General features: G+C 38.7%; 1 protein-coding gene across 1 annotated transcript; it reads left to right on the top strand.

Annotated features, from left to right (window-relative positions):
* The first annotated feature begins 52 nt into the window (after positions 1 to 52).
* Positions 53 to 22,128, top strand: WARS1 (tryptophanyl-tRNA synthetase 1). The gene is made up of 11 exons (XM_068160125.1): positions 53 to 167; positions 4,938 to 5,132; positions 6,208 to 6,415; positions 8,972 to 9,080; positions 9,948 to 10,067; positions 10,582 to 10,764; positions 12,178 to 12,278; positions 13,424 to 13,536; positions 14,542 to 14,715; positions 19,967 to 20,107; positions 21,663 to 22,128. Exons 2-11 carry the CDS (start codon positions 5,019 to 5,021, stop codon positions 21,819 to 21,821), a joined length of 1,422 nt encoding a protein of 473 aa, XP_068016226.1. The 5' UTR covers positions 53 to 167; positions 4,938 to 5,018; the 3' UTR covers positions 21,822 to 22,128.
* The last annotated feature ends 2,400 nt before the right edge of the window (positions 22,129 to 24,528 follow it).

Below are 24,528 nucleotides of genomic sequence, written 5' to 3'. Positions count from 1 at the left end.
AGGACAATGAGAAGCAAAGGTTCCGAGGGTGTGCGTTTCCCAGCCGAGAGTCGTGAGTGACGTGCCGGTTGGGGGCTGATGCAATGTCAGTGACAGAGGAGTGAGCCGAGCTCTGTCGAGCCGGACAGGTCCGGTCGGAGGCAACCCGGGTCGTGAATGGGGCCTTGGTGAGAGATCCGGGTGGGTGGGAGGAAGGTTCGTTGGGTGGTTATTGCTGCCCCTGTGGCTAGTACGGGATGCTGGGAGTGTGTGTAGGGGGATCTCTGCTGGGCATCTCTGCTGGGCACGTTTCCTTCCTCCTTTCATGAGGAGTCAATTCGTTTTGAGGGATTTTTATTCCACTCCTTGCGGGGGCCGCAGCCCCCGTGGCTGCCTTACCAAAGCATCTGGACGAAAAGACCTTTACAATGGAAAGGGGAAGGTGGTTGCCTCTTGCTCGCTGGAAAATGCGGCCCAGCGAGGGCAAAGCTGTCGAGTGCCTTTGCTTAGCTTGGACGAAGGTGGTAAGGGAAGTGTTGCAGACCTCCAGGGTTATAAACGTCCGTTTACGGGTTAATTTTGTACATAATCCTTCCTGCACAAGAGCTTAGCTCTTAGCAGTAAAGATTCGTATTGGGCTTTCTTTAGAAGTGGTCTTATTATCATCTCAAGGAATCGTCTTGCACACTTTAATTGTATTCTCATACATAAATTGATTATTACTGTTACTGGGAAGGTAGATCTACTATAAAATGTAGTCCATGTTGGAATACTTCTTAAGGTATGTTTCACACATCTGTGTGCATACTAACTGCTTTAAAATATACTTTTCTTTTGTCAATTTTATTTCCGGGAGGCAAAACCATTTTCAGGAACATAAGTACTGTCAGACTTGCATTCACATTCGTTCATTAGTTAATGAAAAAAAATTCAAGCCTTCTGTATTACTGTCATCTCTGGAAGTCTTGATGAAACTTCATGCTATGTTTGGCCACAAAAGAGCTCTTTAAATAATGTTCTTTGGTTCTCAGGTTTCTAACTTACCAAACCAGATAGCAGACAGTGAGAATTATCATAGATCTGTGGTTGCCATCCAGCTGGAAAGAGAGGAAAATACAGTGGTATTCTGGTACCTATTCCAAGGATTATTTCTGACCTTTGTCTCATGACTATCGAATATTCTGCAACAGTCACTAGGAATACCCGTTATGAGTTACCCTGCATTGTGTGGACAGAAAAGGCACACAGTTCTTGGATTTCAAGTTCACACCATGAAACTAGGCTTTCAGGCTCATCTTAGACTCTGGTCCTAAATATCCTGATAGTCCATTCTCAAGTATCATTCCCATGCATGTTTTTTTCCCTTAAATGTATTTGCGTATGATGTCTAATGTACCTGTTAGTTTTGATAATATCAATGAAAAAACATGAGAAAATGTCTGATAAAATGCTGAATATCCAGACATTCCTTTTAAATGGCTCACAATTGCATTTATGAATTTCAAAAGGCAAACGATCTGTGTTGCATATTACTGAATCCTGGCTTGAATTCTACCCAGCACTCAGGTAAATAGAGATAAGTTTTAGGTAACATTTATTACCTTTGCATTCTGTAATCACCTCTTGTTGCAGTGATTAGATCAGTTTTTCAGTCTGAATGAAAATGCACCTTCATTTGAGATTCTTTGCTCAGCTCAAATCTATAATATTGCAGACTTTTTTCTAAAGAGTCTTTGTTATACTGCCCTCCAGCATACATTCTCAGTTGCAGCTGTGTCATTTCAGCCTTTCTGAGTGGAAGCAATCTATCAGTAAGAATGTATTTTCAGGAATTACATTGAAACACCAGTTTGTTATACACCAAGGGATGGTTCTTCTTTTTTTATTTTGTAAAATTTGAAGCCAGTAAGTATAATTGACATATTTTTGCAGAAAGGATGTGTTCTAATCTTCACTAACATTTTCTCATATGAATTTGCTCTATGTACTTTCTTTGCCAGTTAAGTATCTTGTGCCCATGAGAAAACACTGGTATCCAAATAAAAGATTATAAGTAAATTGTAGCAATACATGAGATACTTGTTTGATATACTTCAGATTGCCTCTTAAAAATAACACTGTCAAATTGTAAATAATCACTATTAAGTGTTGCTGATAATGCATCAATTGGTCTTATTTTAGTCAATTATTAATCTAAGTGTGATATCAATGTTAATCGACTAAGCAAATTCAACTTGACCTCTCAGGTTTTTCAGGGTATTCAAGTGAAGCTAAGATCTGGGAATATTGCAGCTGTCTGACAAACACAGCCTTAATGATAGGTATGTTTTGGTAACCAGCAAGTTACCAAATCAACCTTCTTAAGTTTTCTAGGCCAGGTGGAGGCTTTTACAGTCACAGTTTAAATACATACTGCATAAATATAGCCAAGGTTGCAATTAGGCTGATCGGTTTGTAGAAGGAAAGGTTTGAAATACTGGTGAACAATAAATGCAAATATTACATGCTTTTGTTACTTCTTAATTCTTTAATTCTGGAAGAAGGGAGCCAAATGAACTTGTAGTTTTATTAACAGCTTTTACTATTCACTTTCATATCTTGTATTCATGCTTTGTGCATAACACTGGATCAATAGTATGTTAAGGAATCTCTCCAGAGAGACACAACCCTTTGCAATTCAGTAGAACTTTACATGGGCACAGAGTGCTTCCTTTATGAGCATGGGCACAGCACAACAGAGAATGCTTAGAATGGATCCTGTGTTTCCAACACATCATTGCAACTTTATGATTTACTCTTTTGGCTTGCATTGCATTTGTCACTCACATGTGAATATAGTGCATGTGAAGCAAGCTGCAATTTAGTATTTGAGATGACATCACTTTTCTCAAATAAAAACAGCTGTACAATAGCTTGGGTGATTGCATAAGCTGACCACATCAGATTGTGAAGCAGCACTTCACAACCCTGGCCAAACTGCAGTGATAGTTTTCATGAAAAACTTACTTTACCCTCAGTTCATTTATGTCATTAGGATCTGTGCTGTTGCCTCATTTTTAACAACCTCAGGTTTCATGAAATTCTTTTATAATTCTCTATATACTTCTCTATGTACCTTATTATTGTTCATTTTTTAAATGAATTTTTGAAAATTAAGTTTTCTTAAGGAATTCTGCCTTTGCAGTTGGAATGAGTGTTCACTCGTGTCAGGTTGGTAACAGAGTCACTGGATTTCTTAGACATAAATGAAGATAATTTTAGGTCAGAGATTATCTGAAAACAACTTATCAAGTACTTTTACAAAAAATACAGGAAGAGATTGCATGGTTCTTAGAGTGTATGGAGGATAGCTTCTTATCCCAGCTGCTGAGTGAGCCTAGCAGGGGTAAGGCCTTGCTTGACCTTCTTTTTACAAACAGAGAAGGGCTGGTGGGAGATACTGTGGTTGGAGCCTGTCTAGGGTCCAGTGACCATGAGATAATTGAGTTTTCAATATGCAGTCAAGCTAAGAGGCTGGATGTTAGGAAGAAGTTCTTCATAGAAAGAGTGATTGGCCATTGGAATGGGCTGCCCAGGGTGGTAGTGGAGTCACCATTACTGGAGGTGTTTAGGAAGAGACTGGATGGGGCATTTGGTGCCATGGTTTAGTTGATAAGATGGTTTTGGGGTGATAGGTTGGTGATCTTGAAGGTCTTTTCCAACCTGGTTAATTCCCTCCCCTACCCTCCCCTACCCTCCCCTACCCTCCCCTACCCTCCCCTACCCTCCCCTACCCTCCCCTACCCTCCCCTACCCTCCCCTACCCTCCCCTACCCTTCCCTAAATTGCTGTGCCAGGTTTATGAGAAGCATATGTAGTAAAGCATGAGTTAATGCAATATAATTCATGTTACAGGAGTTTCCTGTCATGGAAATTAGGAAGAGGTGTTTGATTACAGTTACAATTAAGTACAGCAGAGTTTATTTATAGCATTTTAGATTATAGCTGATGGGACAAAGATCAAGAGCTCTCTGATGTGGAGTGAAAATTATCAATAACAAAACCTGTATACTTAACATATTAACAGCATTATTTAACTTTCTGTGTTAGTGTACTGTAACCTATGCACTTGTATTTTTCCCGAGTCTCAGTTGCTGTTAGTTAATAAACCACTAAGAAACTTTTAGATGATGTTACTGTTAATAAATACAATGCAATAGGCGTTGCTGTGGAAGAGAAGCCCATTTGTGGAAGCATGGGTGTGCTATGTGTTACGAAGCTCCAGTAATCAAGGTGTATGTCAGGCATAGGAAGACTACTTTGTTCTTACTCTCAGCTATTTCATCATTTCAAGCCATTTCCTAGGATTATTTTCCTATGTACTGCTATGAAACAAGCAGTTGCTTAAATTACAGCCTATTGTTTACCCAGTGATTGCTCTCTAGAAAGCAGCGTTTCTCACTAGTCATTGGCATGTTTTGTAACCTCTGGATCAAAGTAGTAACAAATATGACTAAGCTTTTCTCTTGTATGTCTTTGGATTTAAGTAATTTATTCCATAGATTAAGACAAAATTCTGTATGATAGTTATAAAAATCTGTTTATCATTCAGAATTTGACAGGGTATCAAGTGGCACAAAACTAATCATGAATCTGACAGTCCCTACATGCCCTTCTGAGATGTTCTGAATTGTATGTATATTTAATTACTTCTACTTTTGTCAAAAAATTGACTTCTAAAAGGTGTTCTAGTGTTAGGTATGTAGACAAACAACATTTAGTGTGTTTCCTACATTTATTTGATCCTCTTGTCAGTTCATTTCTGTATGAAACTGAAGCTCATTGTATTAATGTCTCCACATGAATCTGATATGAATAGAATTAGGTATGGGGTCATTACTGTTTTTGTATTCTTGCTCTGTTCATCTGATATTCAAGATACAAACAAAATAATGAAATACACTGTTTTTACTCTACAGTTCCTGTGGTTGCTGCTGTTTTGAATCTACAAGCCAAAGACATTAAATTTAGTTGAACTGTAAATAAACAGATCTGGCAAAATGGCTGATAGTCCGAACTGTGATTTGAAATCTCTGAGTCCACTTCAGCTGTTTGAAAGGGTAACTGAACAAGGGGACAAAGTGAGAGCATTGAAAGCGGGAAAAGCACCAAAGGTATTTCCATTTCATATTTTGAACCCATTGCTTTTTGACTTAGGTCTGTTTTCAAGAGTGAAGAATATGATTCATCTGAGATTTAGTTTTAATTGCTTTAAGAAAAAAAAAAAATCTTAAGAAGCATTTATGTCCATTTGTAAATTGTGGACCTACGTGGAGCAAGGTAGTCACTAGCAAGAGCAAAGTTCTTACTCCTGAAGAACAGAAGGTCATAGAAGTGCTTGGAAGTGTACTTCAGCAAGTTGCCTTAATATGTGACAAGATGCAAGATATTTGATTTTCAAACTTGCATTCTTCCCTGGGTTTAGTTGCTTCATTAAAATCTCTTTCTATATGCATTATTGCATGCATTAGCAAACATTGTCTTCCTGTAACTGTACTAATAGGGTCTGCTTAATCTACCTTAAGTAATCCAGTAATTTGCCTTTAAAGGTCCCTATTCTGTCATTGCTATTGTGGCAGAGTTTTAATGTGAGTTCTCGTAGTGTATTGCCTGTGGGAGTAAACCTTGAAAACTGGGAGCTGAATTAAGTGTTGATCTATTTATTGCTTGCATGAGACATTACAGTAGCTTTGTACTGAAAAGGTCATAAGCATAAAAGTTAAAAAGTACTTTTTGTTCTAATTTGTCTTCAAGTCTATCCATGAATTGTAATGAATAAAATGAAATTACTTTACAGTGCTTCTAGTGGTTCACCGTAAAGTAAACTAGAGAACTTATATTACATTTATGTATCTTAGAAATTTGTGCTTAAAATGTTAAGCTTGTTATACCTCTGAAAAGCAGGCAAGCATATTTTTTCCTCAGGCAGAAATTGAAAAGTGAGACAGAGGTGCTTTAAATATCTTGGCAATGTTGATGCTCTAAATTCTGCTGATTCGAAGAGTGTTACCTGCTGTTTGGTTTTCCTTTACCTTTGGAAGTGATGCTGCAAAATTATAAACTCTAAGCTTTTGTTTATAAACAATGCAATTCAAGTCAAAGCACAGATGCAGAATTTTGAAAGGTTAAGACATTAATGTAATTGTCTGTCTTTATGTAAAGTCAAACAGGTTTTTTTCCTTTATTTAGGATGAAATCGATGCAGCAGTGAGGATGCTACTATCATTAAAACTGTCATATAAAGCAGCAACTGGACAAGACTATCAGGCAGGCTTGCCTCCAAAGGATCTTGTATTAATAAATAATGGTACAAATAAAGAAGAGGATGAGGATTTTGTGGACCCCTGGACTGTGCAGACATCAAATGCTAAAGGCGTGGATTATGCCAAACTTATAGGTATAACTCTTTCTTCACCACTACTAATGAATTTATGTAAAGTGATCCTAATGACCACAGAAACAGCAAAGCATCACAACAAACCCTGATCAAAACCCATCATAGGTAACATTTAATTTATGTCTACTCACAACATTCACGTGGCAGAAGTATTGAAAATGCTCTAGACAGACATTTCCTTTGGAAGACTTAAATATTAGACAGAGGTGTTACAAAAGTTGCAAAATTTTGTAACTTAAGAAACAGGTTTGGTTAATTTCCTTATTTGTTTTACAGTCCACTGTATTAATAGCTTGTTTGAGTCTAGCATAGAAACAGATAGAACTCTTCAGTAATTTTCACTCTGCTTGCTTGCATTTTTTTTAATCCATTATTTTAAATCTTCAATTCATATACAGCCCCTCAGGTTTTGATTGCTGGGTTCTGCTTTGTAAATTTTTTCTCATGACAGAGCACACACGCTCATGTGGCAATAACTATTATTTGCTTCTGGGAGCTCATGTGCTGTTGTCAGTGTTCATTTAGCTCTGCAATGTTGTTGTAAGTCCATGTTAGATGTAGGTGCATGTTGGCTTAGTCTACAGAAGGTAGTAGGAGACAGAAAATGTATAAAAAAATTATACAACAGTAGGGGGAAAATCCAAAAGGTAATTATTAGAATTTAGGAATTAACAAGATCTCTCATGATCTTATTACTCGTGTAGGAGGTATGGAGAAGGTTTAGTGGTCTTGTGGGGGTTTCTAATTATTGTAGAAATGTTGGAAGAGTACAATACTTATGCTGACACAATCTTAAGGTCTTTTTGAGAGTGATTAGCATGACTTCACTGTAAATCAACTCTCTACAGCCATGTTAAAGCCCCAAAGCAATGTCTTTTTTTCCCCCCAGTAGTTGTGTATGTGTGTGTATAGCCTTTTGATCTACCCTAGAGTGGTGGTTTAGCTTAGAGGGGTTTTTACTTATTTGCATTACTAGCAAATTGGGGAATTTAGTGGACAAGTCATATTTCATAGAAGAATGCTAGCCTAGCCACTTTAGGAAGTGAAACAGCTGCTGTTTGCCATTGATAAACTTCATCCTCTTCCTCCCCTTTTAAAAAAGAGTAATAAAAAGTATTGTCCGAGAACATGACATCTGATAGCTTTTACCGCAGGGGAAAATTTTATGCCACCTATAATTTGTTTATAGACAGAGAAAGTTGCCAGTGGGCTTGTGTTTACTCAAACACAGAAGAAATGAAAGCACTTGGAGCACTATGTAATTAAAATGGATATTATTCTCAAATGGTTGTCCTAGATGTGCACTTCAGTGTATGCTTACACAACAAAACAGCCTGAAGATACTCTGGGAAGAAAAATTTCTTTAGCTAAGTACTAGGCATGTACATCCCTTGCTTTTTTTTTTTTTTTCCCCCAGCAAAGGGCAGAGGGATGTGTGAAAAGGAACTGTGTATGTTAACCATGATGATAATTCAGTGAGATGAATATTGCAAGTGACACAAAATGGTTTTACATGTTGGGAGATTTTTGAAGATCATCTAGTCAACTCCCCTCCTCAAAGCAGAGTCAACTAGAGCAGTTTGCTCAGGACCTTGTGCAGTAGGATTTTATCTCAAGGATGGAGATTCCATGACCTTCCTGGTCAACCTGTTTGAATATTTGGCCATGTGCTCAATATGAAGGGTTTTTTATACGTTTAAATAGAATTTGCTGTGTTTCAAGATGATGCTCAAATTGCAAGTTGTTCTCCTGATGAGCAGAGTAAAATAAGTAGATTCCTTAGAGGAATGGAGCATAGATTCTTCTGTAGATTTTTTTTCAATCACATCCAAATCGTGGAGTATTGACCTGCTTATTAGCATCCAAGAATTGGGACTGGAGTATAGGAAGCTTTACTGAAGAAATAAAACTTCCCCAGTTGAGTTTTATTGGGAATATGAAGAAACACTGCTGTTTCACTGTAATCAAACCTTTTTGAATTAAATGACTACATCTGTAAATGTTGGGAGTTTAACCTGATTTCCTAAACAGCCAAGTAACTTACTTGATTGCCTTGAAGGGTATTAGGCATTACATTTTCAAGCCTCTTGAGGGGAGTAATGTCTGTAATCACATCCGTGTAAAATAAGAATTAAGTTTACAGAAGAGTATTTGAATTGGAAGGTGAAAAACTGTGATTCAAGGTCAGAAAATTTAGACATCAAGAGAGGAGCTTTCAGAGCCTTAGAGCCGTTTTTGTCATATGGACAAGTTATTGGCACATTTCTCTGGAGTGTTTTTTGTTCTGAATAACTTTATTTCTGCTGCTAGGAGACTGCAGGTATAGGCAGTCGTGAATGGAGCAATACTCCATATTGTGAGTAGTCTTGGTCTGCTCGCATAGCATTAGTACTGGAGATGATGTTGCAACTTGTGGCAAGAATCAGCAAGATCTGGCCATTTAATGTGAGGCTTGAAGAAGGAAATATCTTCTACAATGTAGTACATTCTTGGTAATCCAAGATCTGCTTGTATCAATGCTTGTTTTGTTTATTTGTTTTGGTTTTATGATCACAGTTCGGTTTGGCAGCAGTAAAATTGACACCGACCTCATCAATCGAATAGAAAGAGCTACTGGGCAAAAACCTCACCGCTTTCTACGTAGAGGGATCTTTTTTTCTCACAGGTGAGCTTTTCTTCTTTTAAAATTCAAGAAGGCCCTCTTAGATAGACTTTCTGTGAGCATTATTGGAAGAAACCTAAAACTAGTAAAAGACCATGGTCTTTTATACCAAGGTAATCCAACTGCCTTATTTGAAATTAACAGCTACTGCAGATTTTCCTTGGCAACATTTGAAACCCTTGGGTGTATCAGCTTCTGATACGTCTTCACTAATACTGGACTGAAGAAATGTGGACAGAATCTTCACTTTGTACAAGTTCCATTTTGACTCTGTCTTAGCCGCCAGGCAAAGGCATTGGTGTAGAAGACAATTCCAGGGCTCATATGCCAGCACTGCTGGTTTCAGCAAGGGTCCACGTGTGCTGTGGACCTCTGCATTTTCAGTGCTATGTGAAAAAGGACTGGGAAATAATCTTAAACACCAGCCTACCAATCATCTACACTGTTTAATTGTTAGCATTCATGGGCTTTTGGGCTATGGCAACTAGTACATTTCAAACAAATGCCTGAGTATTATTTAAGGCATTAACCTCCACCATAGACCATTCCAAGCTGATTGTAAACCTATTTAGGAAATTATTCCCAACTCTGTTTTATTGGGCCTTAAAATTTTTTTCCTAATAAGTAATTTTAAGAGTTGCACATATTTTAATTTAATTTTTCAGTATTTTTTTTAATTGGGGGGTTTTCTTCTGAAAAAAGACAGTACTTTAAAAAAGTGCAACAAAACCTTTTTCTTTCTAGGGCACTTAACATACTATATTTTTAAATGCATTTGGCTTTAAAACCACTCAAACTTTGAATAGGAATTTTGACTATGGATGTTCCTTCCTAAAGAGTGCCATCATGTTTTCTGGTTTTTTTCTTTAGAGATATGGACCAAATCCTTGATGCTTATGAAAATAAGAAGTCCTTTTACCTTTATACAGGCAGAGGGCCATCCTCCCAGGCAATGCATGTCGGTCATCTTATCCAATTTATCTTTGCAAAGTAAGTTATGTCTGCTATTTATGTTAATCAAAACATTTTCTAAGGAAGTGTTGAATGTGCTTTATGGAACTGCCAAAATGATACATTGCAAGGAGTTCTGTGTAGGTGAGGTGGATATTAATGAACTTAATGCAATCGAGTTTAATGAACTTTAGTGCAGAGTGATCATAATCCTTGCATCACCATAAAGCCTTCTTTCTCGCACTGTGGCACTCCTTAGAACTTGGGTTCAATAAATAAGTTTGCAATGAAACTCAGTAACTCTATTATGCAGTGCCTGCAGCAGGACACAGATATCTGGCTCAAAGACCTAAAAGTTTCTTTGAATTCTGTTCTCATTTCAAATAATGATTGATGTTATGTGTACAGGAAAGGATAAATGTGAGCCTTTTTTCCAGGTAAAATGAGAAGCAGACCTCTTTATATACTTTTGTTTAGGTATATATAATTATTTTGACTGCTTGACTTACAGCTTCATTTTAATTATGAGATAAAATCTTTCTACTTTTATTAGGTGGCTGCAAGAAGTATTTGACGTTCCTTTAGTTATACAGTTAACTGATGATGAGAAGTACCTTTGGAAGGACCTAACAACTGAGAAGGCATATGAGTATGCTCGAGAAAATGCGAAAGACATCATTGCATGTGGCTTTGACATCAATAAAACCTTTATATTCTCTGATTTAGACTATTTAGGGTAAGTATTAATTTCTGTAGGGCATTGTAATGAAAAAAAAAAGTGCCTGTGTTTTCTCTCCAACTTTTGACATCCAAGAATATTTTAATAAAGGTATCTGAATTTGAAAGTCTCAAGACAAGTTTTGCAACACTTATTAATTTTTCTGCTGTGTAATGTTTTGTATATATACTGTTGTCACTCCCCTGTATAACATGTGAACAAATATTTGTGTGCAATGCTTAAATTGAAATTATGAAAAGTATCTTAAGCCAGCTAAATCGTAAAAATACTTACATTTCCAAGAAGCTTTCAGATTGACTTCAGATGGTATCAAAAGCTTTGAGATGTGTTTACTCCCTATCTTCATTAACAAAAGATTTGCAAAACATTTTTGCAACTTAGTGTGATCAATTAATTTAATAAATACAGCATGGAAGATTATTATCTGAACTTTGAGTGAAGTTTAAAGAAGATTTAAGAAAAAGAAACTGCTATTGGAAATGCCTTCTCAGAAGGAAGAAGTTTATGGCAGAGTTCAGAACTGAAGTTGGGTTTGTGCCTACATGGAATGGGCATCTCTTCCAAGTGGGGTGATAAGCTTCCTTAAAGATTTGGATGAGAGAATATGTGTTTTAGAGATTAACTGTATAATGTACAGCTCACAGAAGGTGGAGCAGTTTTTCCTCTTTTCGCTCCTCTGACTTACCTGCCTTAGGAAAGTTGCCTTAACATAGATCTGACCTGTGGTTGAGCAAGGACAGGTCAGAACTGCCATTTCCTTTTCTTTGTCAAAAATACAAAAGGCAACAAAAATACAAAAGGAAGTTGCTATGCTATTTTATGTGGAACTGTTGTTACTGTATTTGATGTATTTGGAGGCGTTCAAGAGGGGATTGGACGTGGCACTTGGTGCCATGGTCTAGTCATGGGGTCTGTGTTGATAGGTTGGACTCGAGGATCCTCAAGGTCATTTCCAACCTTAGTTATACTGTGATACTGTGATGACAGAAAAAGCCCAGCCATGGAACTTAGCCTGTAAAAAATTAGAATTTGGAGATTTAAGCTTCCATTCCTGTGGTGAACCACAGTGTCCTATATGGGATACACACTGGAGATACCAAGCAACACAGAAGATGTGATTTATTCAAGTTGTGCCTGACTTCACAGAGAAGCATGAGTAAAATTCAGGCTTAATGAGGAATTTTGGCACTGTTTACAAATCAAAATGTTTCTGAGTTTAGACTGCTTGCATTAAATGCTGGGGCAAAGGAAAAATTAATTAAACTTTAAAGGTGTAACATTCTTGTTTGTAAATAATTATCTAATTATCATTTCAGTGGGTCACATAAAGGCTGAAACACAGAGGTTTAATCAGCTTTTGGAGCACTTTCCTGCTCTTCTCATTTTATTTTTCCACTTTCTTTCTCACAGGACAAGTACTGGATTCTACAAAAACATTGTCAAAGTTCAGAAGCACGTTACCTTTAACCAAGTGAAAGGAATCTTTGGATTTACAGACAGTGATTGCATTGGTATGAAAATAATATGAATTACTAAAAGTGATGCTTGCTTTCACTCACTATGGTGTTATTTAAGTAACAGTTTAAAGAGATTAGTGTCTGACACTCATGAAATGGACAGAAAAAGCAAAAAGATCCCTGCTTCCAGGCTGATTCTAAAAGGGTGTTATTGTGGTTCCTTCAGTATAAAGAACACTTTACAGTGCAATATCTAGCATGCCTTAGTTTCAGTGCAGTACAAAACACCAGCAGTGAAGTACCCAGGATAAAGGACTTAGTTGTTTGGGTTTTTTCTAAAATTGTGATTACAGTCAGTTGTGCCTCTTAGAAATTTCTACATCAAATTTATATAGAAGCTTTTCAGAAAAAGATATATTAATGCACACAGACATGTATGTACGTGGGGGAAAATGAGTGCTCAAAAGCCTGATAATCAAGGTGCTAGGTGACTCCATTTGCGTAACTGTGATTGCAGGTTTCTATCCCACTCAACAAAAAACCAGATTCTGTGTCAAAGACTGCATTAAAACCTCAGTGTTCCTGAGTGCTAACATCAGTCTTTGACCAGTAACTGGGCCAGTGACAGCTTTTCAGCCATCACTGTATAACCAATTAACAGATTCCTACTTCACAGTGCTCTTATAAAAGTTGTTATTGTGATAATGGCTTTAGTACATGTTTGGAAAAATCTGCTGTATGCTTTCTCTTCTGATTTCGATTGGGGAAGACACATTTGAGATATTTCATGAGTACAGTATGCATATAGCAGTGATTCTAATACCTTAGAGGGTAGCTTGCCTAGTAAGTAACTCTATAGTCTCATAAAGAGAAAACAAATGAGCATCTCAGAATGATGATGTAATCAATTGTATTTCTGGGAAGGCTAGATGGTTCAGTGATGAAGATGTGCTGGTGAACCTTTTCTGAAACCTTTGTGATCATAGTTTGCCTTTTCTCATTAGTTTCAATATTGGAGGTTTGTTGACATCTGGGAAGGTAAAGATGGAAAGATAGGGCAACATTTCTTGTTAAATATAGATATTGGTCTTCAACTAAGTATCTGAATGATTCTCTTGTGTGTTTTACATATGTCGAAAAGTTCTGTTTGTCATTGCCCACACTGGCTGATTAGTTTTTACAAACATAATGTTTCCTAGGAAAGATCAGCTTTCCTGCTATTCAAGCTGCCCCATCCTTCAGTTCATCATTTCCACAGATCTTCAATGGCAAAGAGAACATTCAGTGTCTTATCCCATGTGCTATCGATCAGGTAAGAAAATCACATTACTTAATTTGGCTTTCATGGATTTGTTTTTGTAGCATACCATTCAAGCTTCATGATACTATGTAAAAACATCTGTAAAACATTCCTGCAAGCACCTTTCTGGGACACAAGCTGGATAAAAGGAGGTTGTGCTGTGTCCTGACAAAGGTGAGTGCTTAACCAAACAATTATGTATTCATGCCCATCTTGAATCTGTCTTGATCTAAACCTAGCTCACAGTGAGCTGATATCTTTGAGAGCAAAGCCAGTAAAATCTTATGCATGAGTATACTGACATGGGGCTAGGAAGAAACTTTTGGGCATCTCCATGGTAACTAGGACAAGTTGTAATGAGCTCTACTTGCAGCACAAGAAATGTACATTGAACCCTAGCGGGAAAACATTGTATCCATATGAATAAGGAAGCACTGAAATATTTTGTCAGAAAGGCTGCAGAGCCTTAACAATTTGCATCTATAGGGAGGATGGGAATGCATCAGCTACAAATCACAGTGGTAATCTCATTACTTGAAAAAAGTATTGTTCCCAGGAATCAAATTCTTGCTGAATTTATCTATTTTAGTCCAAGAGACAGGTAATTGCATCCATCAGCCATTATATTATGTGGTAATATTGTTGCAGTTGATTTAAGTCAGGTCATCAACACAGCACTGCCAGCTTGATCATTGATTTAGTTTAGATTCTGTGCCAGTTGTTAAACGGTTTGGGAGGAAGCTTGCAACTTAGTCTGCATCCATCTTCAGGCATACTAAGTGTAGTTTTCACAACTATTTGAATTCATAGAAATCTTTGGAAAAATGCCTATGAATTGAGGGAATCAGAGGGTACAGCAAAACTATGGAAATATTTGTTTGTTCCGCTGGATGAGCTGAATTGGAAGTAGGTTCTGGAACATTTTGTGGTTTGTTTGTTTGGGGTTTATGGTTTGGGGGAATTTTTGAGAGCATGAATGGGTCAGCAGTAATCAGCTTTTAAATCACATTGTTCTAGGATCCTTATTTTAGAATGACCCGGGATGTAGCACCTAGAATCGGACAGCCTAAACCAGCCTTACTGCACTCAGTCTTCTTCCCAGCCCTGCAAGGAGCACAGACAAAGATGAGTGCCAGTGATCCAAACTCCTCCATCTTCCTCACTGATACACCCAAACAAATCAAGACAAAGGTAAGGATTTGCAAAACCTGAGAGTACAAAGCTTTATAACAAAAGGAGTGGTGGTTTTCATGGTTACAGGGGCATTTTCAAATGTTTTCTTTAAACAGATCTGCCTCTTTTTCCCATACCTTTCATGGCAAAACTTCTTAGGGAACTGACCAAGATATGCATATTTACCTAGGATATCAAGTACAATTTTTTGCCTTGCCAACTAGTATAATAGTGCAAACGTTAGCCAGGATGATGTGCAAAACATCATGTTTGTTTATCCCATACCTGCAGAGCAGTAGTGTGACAATAGGAGCAGTGGAGACTCATGCTCTAAAAATAAATATTATGTTGCCATAGTTTTGAAATCTGACAGTCCATGATGTAAATCAAATAAACAGCTCTTTCTCTTGACTGCCTCTCAATGCTGGGAGCAGCAAGCATTGCACAGTGTCAGTTACATCATGTCAGACTTTTTGTGCTGCTTGGAGACCTGCTGCTGCCATGCACTCCTCCCTACGTTTCACAAATGATTGCATAAAATTTCACCTAAGTTTTAGAAGGGGTCTTTTCTCCCATCTCATTGTATTCCTAGTGCCTTTTTGAGCTCAAAGGAAAATCCCTCTTATCCAGTGTCAGATGATTTAATGTTACAGTATTAAAAAAAAAAAAAAAATCAGTGAAGTCAGTGTTTGGAAAAAGATTTATGGGCGTAAGCAGACATGAAATAACTCCCTGTCAAAACAGGAAGAAAAGATGTATGTGTTGTTTCTGCTAGGTGGACTTGGATTAATTTTCTTTACAGTTTCCATCTCATAATGATTCATTATCTTATGCAGGAACTGATTAAACAGTACAGTTTTGAAGAACTGGAATTCTTCATGTGTTTGGATTATACAAGTTCCAGTTTATTTTCACAGTTACAGGGTTGCTGTTTAAAAAGAAAATCTGTCACTTCAGAAGTAGCAAGTAGCTAGTAATTGCAGAGAGATTCAAGATGCCTTAAGTCTGGTTAATAAGTCCTATTTCTGCTACCTTTAAACTAGTTAGAAAAGTACTAAAATAACTCTAGCGGCTAGGAATAAAACAGCTATAAAGAAAAAATTCTGAACATAATGTAAAATGCTGGATAGTGGAGGACAAACTGAGATTTATTTCAGCTTCTGAAGCCCATCAGAAACAATTCTTTATAGAAACAGGGCTTGAGTGAAAGATCAAATATTGTTATGACAAATAAATTTAAAAAATGGAGTAGGAAAGGTGCCTGCTGGTGATGGACAAAGGTTAAAAATGAAGCACCACTGCTGCTGCAAAAAAAAAAAGATATAGCATTTACAGCATTTTTCAGATTGCCAGTACATTGCTAAATCATGAGGTTCAAAACATTCAGGTAACAGAAGATGAAAAATTGCTAGATACTAGAAAGGGCTGAGAGGCTTCTGGGAAACCGAAGGAGATGAATGGCAACATTGCAATAAGCTATTTTTTATCTTCCCTATCAGCACCAAATTACCACTCAATTATTTGTTCCCTTTTTCCTAGAAAGTGTTTGGGTTTTTTTTTAATATTCCAAGTCTATTCTAATTCAGGGAAAAATATCATTGCATCACTATGGTAAGTCATTGAAAGCCTCAGTCAACAAGTAGATGCCAGAATATATGAAAAATGAACTTTAATAAAGGAAACATTCTGTATAAAATAGTGTGCCTCCACTTAGCACAATAATGAGACAAACTGGAGAGACGAGGGACAGAAAAAATGTCATACAAAGACTTTCAAAATGTAGTATGGAGACAGATGAAGGGAAGTGCAAAACAATATGTAAAACTTCAGCTTTACAGATACTGAGACAACTCTTCCCGCTGTCCTGTAGTGTAAGAATGGATGTAATGTGACAGAAGGCAGGTATTTCCTTAAGATACTCATCAGTGCATCATTTTTGTAGGTAATTCATTGCCACAAGACGTCATCTGTAACATGCTGGTTAGAAAGATTCAGAAAAGCACTAGACAGTCATAGGGACAATAAAAATGTTCAGAAATTGTAAATAAATGACATTTCCTAGATACCAGAACTAAAATGCAATTAAAAAAACCCAAAATCTACCTCATATGCTTGTGTGTCTCTTGGCTGTTGATGATATCTGCAAAAGTAAAAGACCCAAATAAAAGTTGAGCTTGTGGCTGGGAACCAGTTTTTTCTCTTCCTGGCAATTTATTTTTTTTTTTAATTTGTAGGAAGCTTAGGATCTCCTGGGAATTCTACAGGTGTGATTTTGCTGAATAGGCCAGCAGCTTCTGAATTTAGTGGGAATGGGATTAGCAAGTAGATCTATTCACAGTGCAGTTCATATACCCATAGGAAGTAACGCTAAAAAACAGGGAGGAAGTCAGCACTTACTCCATTTTCAGACTGAACAAATGGAGATTTGTCTAGTTTTAGCCATTCTACCCAGAATTTTGCAATCTTTACCTTTGCCTTCTCTTTTTTCCCTTTTCCTGGGAGAAGAAGACTAGGTTCTCTCTAGTATTTCTTCAGAATTCTCCATGCCTTCTTCATCTCTTTCAATATTAATTTCTTAATGAATATCTTGTTTGCTCTTACATGAAGTATGGGTTTTAGGAAGGGAGTTGGCAGGACTCATTGACAGGGCTTTACACTAGATTTGAAGGGGGAAGGGGCTGAAACCATTTCCCCCAGACAGGAGTCTGAGGGTAGCAAGCTGGAGTCAGGGGTGAAACCAGCAGCCCAGCTGAAGTGCATGTACACTAATGCACGCAGCATGGGTAACAAACAAGAGGAGCTGGAAGCCTTGTTACAGCAGGAAAGTTATGATGTAGTTGCCATCACAGAAACGTGATGTGATGACTCACATGAATGGAGTACTGTAATTGATGGCTAGAGGCTCTTCAGGAGAGCAGGCAAGAGAGAAGGGTTGGAGGGGTGGCCCTGTACATCAGGGAGGCTCTAGATGCTATGGAACTAGAGATTAAGGATGATCAAGTTGAGTGCCTGTGGGTGAGAATTAGAGGGAAGGCCAACAAGGATGACATCCTGGATGGAGTCTGTTATAGACCTCCCAACCAGGATGAAGAGGTTGATGATTTTAACTTGCCAGATATCTGCTGGGAACTTAACACAGCAGAGAGGAGGCAGTCTAGAAGGTTCTTAGAGTGTATGGAGGATAGCTTCTTATCCCAGCTGCTGTGTGAGCCTAGCAGGGATAAGGCTTTGCTTGACCTTCTTTTTACAGGGAAGGGCTGGTGGGAGATGTGGTGGTTGGAGGCTGACTGGGGTCCAGTGACCATGAGATAATTGAGTTTTCAATATGCAGTCAAGCTAAGAGGGGCAGCAACAAAACCTCCACTCTAGACATCTGGAGGGCAGACTTCAGGTTACTTAAGGAAATAACTCAGAAGGTACCTTAAAAACAAAACAGCCCTTAAAAACAAAAGGGTACAGGAGGGCTGGACCTTATTCAAGAAAGAAATCTTGAAGGTGCAGGAACAGGCTGTGCCAATGTGCTGGAAGAGGAGTCACTGGGGTAGACGGCCAGCCTGGATGGGCAATAAGCTTCTAAATGGATTAAAGGAAAAAAAGAGGGTGCATCATCTTTGGAAGGAAGGAGAGGTAACCCATGAAATATTTCAGGATGTTGCTAGGTCATGTAGGAAAAAAATCAGAGAGGCAAAAGCCCATGTAGAGCTTAGACTAGCCACTGATGTGAAGGACAACAAAAAACCCTTTTACAAGTATATTAATGGCAAGAAGAGGGGCAATGACAACCTCCACTCCTTAGTGGACATGGAGGGAAATATTGTAGCAAAAGATGAGGAAAAGGCAGAAGCACTTAACACCTTCTTTGCCTCACTTTTTAATAGTAGGATAGATTGTCTTCCAGACCAAGGGCTGAGGCCAGTGAGTGGTGGTGAATGGTGCCACATCCCACTGGCAGCCAGTCATTAGTGGTGTCCCCCAGGGATCAGTGCTGGGCCCCATCCTATTCAATATCTTTATTGATGATCTGGACAAGGGGACTGAGTCAATCATCAGTAAATTTGCAGATGACACCGAGCTGGGGGCAGATGTTGATCTGTTAGAGGGTGGGAGAGCTCTGCAGAGGGACCTTGACAGGCTGGACAGATGGCCAGAGTCCAACGGCATGAGATTTAACACATCCAAGTGCTGGGTTCTACACATTGGCCATAACAACCCCATGCAGTGCTACAGGCTGGGGTCAGAGTGGCTGGAGAGCGGCCAGGCAGAAAGGGACCTCTGGGTACTGGTTGACAGTAGGCTGAACATGAGCCTGCAGTGTGCCTAGGTGGCCAAGAAGGCCAATGGCATCCTGGCCTGCATCAGGAACAGTGTGGCCAGCAGGAGCAGGAAGGTCATTCTGCCCCTGTACACTGCACTGGTTAGGCCACACCTTGAGTACTGTGTCCAGTTCTGGGCCCCTCAGTTTAGGAAAGATGTTGAGTTGCTGGAACATGTCCAGAGAAGGCCAGCAAAGCTGGGGAGGGGTTTGGAGCACAAGCCCTATGAGGGGAGGCTGAGGGAGCTGGGGTTGCTTAGCCTGGAGAAGAGGAGGCTCAGGGGAGACCTTCTTGCTGCCTACAACTACCTGAAGGGAGGTTGTAGCCAGGTGGGGGTTGGTGTCTTCTTCCAGGCAACCTGTTTCAGCACGAGAGGACACAGTCTCAAGCTGCACCAGGGGAGGTTTAGGCTGGATGTTAGGAAGAAATTCTTCGCAGATAGAGTGATTGGCCATTGGAATGGGCTGCCCAGGGAGGTGGTGGTGGAGTCACCATCACTGGAGGTGTTTAAAAAGAGACTGGATGAGGCACTTGGTGCCATGGTTTAGTTGACTAGATGGTGTTGGGTGATAGGTTGGACTCAGTGACCTCAGAGGTCTTTTCCAACCTGGTTAATTCTGTATTCTCTGTTTCCCATAAGCACATGTTCTATCCATTAAACAACAGCTTCAGCAAAAATTACTTTTTTTTTTTTTTTTTTACTGAATATTGGGTAATTTTTGCTTTATTTTTATTCTGATTATGCAGTCTGAGGAGCATGTGGCTGGCCATTTTTCTATGCTGGATTCTCATTTTGTGTTTCTGCTTCAGGCCTAAGGCTCTGCATTAACTTGCTCCATTCACCTTCCAGCTGGTTCTTAATACAGCATGTGAAGGATCATGATATACCTTTGTTTGTAATATAATCATCAAGAATTTAGTAGAAATTAGACAATAACATCATGATGTTGTTTCAGATTAACAAGCATGCCTTCTCAGGAGGCAGAGATACTATTGAAGAGCACAGGAAGTATGGCGGTAACTGTGACATTGATGTGTCTTTCATGTACTTGACTTTCTTCCTGGAAGATGATGACAGGCTTGAACAACTGAAGCAAGTAAGTAGCCAAGTTGAAGATAACAATATTATGCATTCATTATCACAAGGAGAAAACTGTAACTAAGTCCTCCTATCAACCTTCCCCAGGAAGGTAATTGTGGTGCTGTGCTGTCCATACACTGCAAGTTTCAGTATTGAGATCTTTGCCTTTGTTTTTTTGCCACATTCCTCTTTCTCACAGACCAATTTATCTCTTCTTTAAAGATAAATAAATAAATACCTTCATATCTTCATAAATAACTCTAACACTATAGGACAATACTTTCCAAACGAGGTCACCTTAGGGATTAGTGTTTTAATTGTATAATAAGCTCTGCCAGTTCCTTATGTGCAAACAACCTAAATAGTCTGCAAAACTAGAGAAGTTCATGTCTAGAGTTTGTTGGGTTTTGGTATTTTATGACAATAAATATGAGACACTGATTCACTGATCCCAAGCCAAAACTGCTACATAGTAGTTGCATTTTCCTAAACCTATCTGGCCGAATTCTGTCCTCAGAGGTAGTAGCAAGACATTTCACTTCCTTCAGCTATATGATCATCATCAACATTAAGCAGTTCTCATTCCCTGGAAGGCAGTATCTGTACTGTGCTGTTCATAGTACCGATGTCACATTGTTTTATCAGCTTTTCCCTCATGGAAACAGCTACCAGTCTTCATGCAAACTATTGTAAATTCCTTAGGGAAATCTGGAGTGCATTTGACATACTGAGCAGTTTTCTGTTAGTCTCTAACCACTGAACAGTACTATAACTGCTACAGAGATCAAATCCTATGGCACTACCCATCAAAAAAAATACAACCACCACTGGAATTACAACGGTTGAGTTCATTCTTGTTAACAGATTTTACTGTTGCTGAGTATCAACAACAGTTGCACCTTGAATTGGTATTAGGAATGACTTAATGCCAAGGGAGGGTGAGATTATCATGTTTATTGCCATTTCAAACCGTAGTTGAATGGCCCCAGCCATGACTTCTAATCAGGGCTGAACCAGTCAGCTGTAAATCTGTTCTTCTAGTTAAAGTGTGTTCAGTATCACAGCAACTGAACAGATTACCAGCTGTGAATATGACTGCTAGTGTGAGCCCAGATCATGAATGTATTTGCTGTAAAAAGGATAATTTAATCACATCACTTCAATCTTTTACCCAAATGCAGTGAGAGAAAAACACAAGAATTTGTGCCTCTCATTGCAAAAAAAACAGCTTAGGATGACTGTTTATTTTAGCTGGATTCTGGGGAGAAAAATAAGCAATTTCCTGCAAATAATTGTGAGGATTTCCCAATTAAGTTCTTGTGAATGTAGCTTATTCAGTCCATATAGCTCATCACATAAGAAATTGCCCAGCTGCCTTAATCTTTTGAAAGGCAAAAAGCAATTTTTTAAGTCGCATTTTTCAGAGTGATGCCACATGATCTTTTCAGGCATGTGCTTATTTTTAAGACATCCAAATCTGTATTTGCTAGGGGCAGGCTTTTGAAGAAATGCTCGTCACTGAGTCTTTTTCCATGTAGCACCATATTTAGCAATCATCACTTTCTTGACAGGCATACACAAGTGGGGAATTGCTCACGGGTGAGCTGAAGAAGGTTCTTATTGAAACACTGCAGCCCTTGATAGCAGCCCATCAAGAGAGACGGAAGCAGGTCACAGATGAAGTAGTGAAGCAATTCATGACGCCACGGAAGCTAGCTTTTGAATTTTGAAGAAATGTGTCTGTAACTTAACACTCAGTTAACCAAAACTGAGTAATTGTTGTCTTCTGTTGTATGTCATCACTCCCTAATTATGTACAGCCTGCAATTAGTGCTTTATAAATACTGCAATTAATGAGTTAATTACAATGAACATCAGGAAGGACAAATTACACTGGGACTCCTATCTATTTAAAGTAAGAATATACAAGCAAGAATTCTTCTTGCAGAGAAGCATGTCTGTCAGCACAAGACTGTATTTTATTGTATTACATGTTGAAATTATAAATAAAACTTTCATTTTGATGATGAAGCCTAACTTGCAAATTGTTTTAGATATGTTCATAATAGGTCATATATCAAGCTAATAAATAGTAGTTCCATTAGTTTGGGGTGGTTTTTTTTGCCCTGTGTACCACAGTTTACTAGACGGCATGTCCTTTTGGGCTATTGGAAACATGCTGACAGATACTAAATTTTATAAAACAGATTATGCAGGGGCCTAGGCCTGGGATAAGTACAGGAAGAATAAATACAGGTTGTGCCCATATATATGTGCCTTCATATACAGTACTTACACAGTCAATTCCAGTACCTGTTGGTAGCTTGTATCCATGGGAGTTAGCAGTGATTTCGTGCTTTAAGGCAGCATGTCACCCATACACCATGGATGGTTTGTTTGATTTTTCCAGTAAAGAATTGTGAACAGGATGGGATTGCAGAGCAGTGGTTTCCTGAAATAAGCACCCTGGAAATAACAGCCTGTCTCTTATGCAGCATTTGGTCAGGCCACATGAGAATCTTTTATAAGGTGCTGAATACCCTGAGGCTTACAGTTCTCAGCCCCTAACACTGCCTTCAGCAGTTGTTCCCACTCATTTTTGCAACTCATCAGTAATTCCCATTTCTTGACACCAGCTGTATTTCAGCTACACCCACAGGAGGAGACATTTTTAGTCATCTGCACACAGGACCCTATTAGGAAAGCTGAGCTACTGTATTTTCAAACCCAGAGCCGACAATGGATGGCATCAACACTGCTTAACAATAAATGGTTGTTTAGTCTGACTTGCAAGCATTTTTTTACTGTCTCCATTCAGCGGATATATGCCTGAGAACAGGGTCAGCTGAGAATAATACAGCATAAAGCAGTGACTGCAGAAAACATCCAGGCAGAACTGAGGTAAATCACTACCCAGCAAGACAGCACTCAGATAAATATATCTCTTGCAGAGACAAATGATGGTAGTAGACTCTTTAAGAGGCATCTGAAGAGGAATTCCAAATCACGAGGACTAAATGAGGTCTTCTATTGTCAGGACTTTCTGACTAAAGGAAGCTACTCTGCTTCTGTTTGGTCTTTTGAGTCTATGCTTGGATCACTTGCAGGAGCTGGGTCAACACTTCAGAGAAGAATTAGGATGACTGTTTGACACCATGGATGTGACCTTGTCTAAAAAGCCATTTGAAGGCTTAGATTTCAGGAGCTTTTTCCTGCTCTGTGTCTGGAATGGAAGAGGTTCCCATTACTGTTTTCTAGTAGCACCTGACATTTTAAATTTGTTTTTCCAGTACAGGATTTACTTTTCTTGTGTCCACAGTAGCTAACAAATCCTGTCTGCTGCAAGATTACTGTTGGTGTAGTCAGTGCCACACTATCAACTGCTGTCGGCAGCTGTGGACCAGAAGGGGGATCAAGATCAACCCTGAATGTGAGAACTCCTTTAAAAGCATAGTCTTCCTCTCTTTCCCTCAAAAAAATGCACCTTCATCAGAATCTGACAGCCTGGAACCAGTCTGCTCCAGATGTCATCATGCAGGGATTAAACCAGAGACAGAAAATATACATGCTGCTCCTGAGGTGGGATGAGCAAATTCAAGGATTTCTGGGTTTAGGGGTTTCCTTTCTGAAGCAATAGTGTAGATGCTATTTTTTTCACTTGACACATTGATGAAAGGTTATATGATTGTGAAAAATATTGCCTCCATAGCTGTGCCAAGCTCCAGAGAGCTGCTGTGCATCAGACTCCAGGAGGGAACAGACACTGTAGGGACAGGGTTGCATTGGGAAAAAATCACATGGTTTTTGAGAACCTGTGCCTGGTTTCACTTTCAGTTCAGTCATTAGAACAGTTGTGTAAACAGACCAAGCCTGGCTTTCATTAAATAATGGCAGGAAAAAACAAGGAGATTTGTACTTCAGCTGCTACCAAAGGATTATAGAGTACTCTGGGAAAATTGCAGCTGGGAAGGAAAGTTGCAGCCTGAAGCACAGATACGTAATGACTTAGTGAATGCAGTGCAAGCATTGAGTGTAGAAACCACATGCTGGGTAATGTTACATTTTACATAAACTCTCCCCAGCTCCTGCCTTGGTTGTGAAGATTGTTTTTTAATGCCAGTAGAAAATAAAGTTTATCCTTTACAAAAATCTCTGATTAGAATACCAGCTTTCTTGAACATAAATATGGGCAAATGTTTCAAGGGCCTGTTCAGTGACTACATTCGCAATATATTCATGAGAGAAAAGGAAGGTTCTATGTAACTCCAGGAGTCCCTGATTAGTTTGTAATCCTGTAAGAATAAAACAAAGCCTACACTTAACCAGCTTTGTGCTGAAATGTCTGTGCTTCTTACACTGTCCATCAAAGGAGACAGCATTCAGTTGTTTGTGGATGATGCATTACAAGAAACAAACTAAACACAATACACCTCTGAA

The sequence above is a fragment of the Melanerpes formicivorus genome, unplaced genomic scaffold, assembly GCF_026170545.1.
Source record: "Melanerpes formicivorus ecotype bairdi unplaced genomic scaffold, bMelFor1.0.p_v2 SCAF_48, whole genome shotgun sequence".
Lineage (NCBI taxonomy): Eukaryota > Metazoa > Chordata > Aves > Piciformes > Picidae > Melanerpes > Melanerpes formicivorus.
This window is presented reverse-complemented; position numbering and strand designations above follow the sequence as displayed.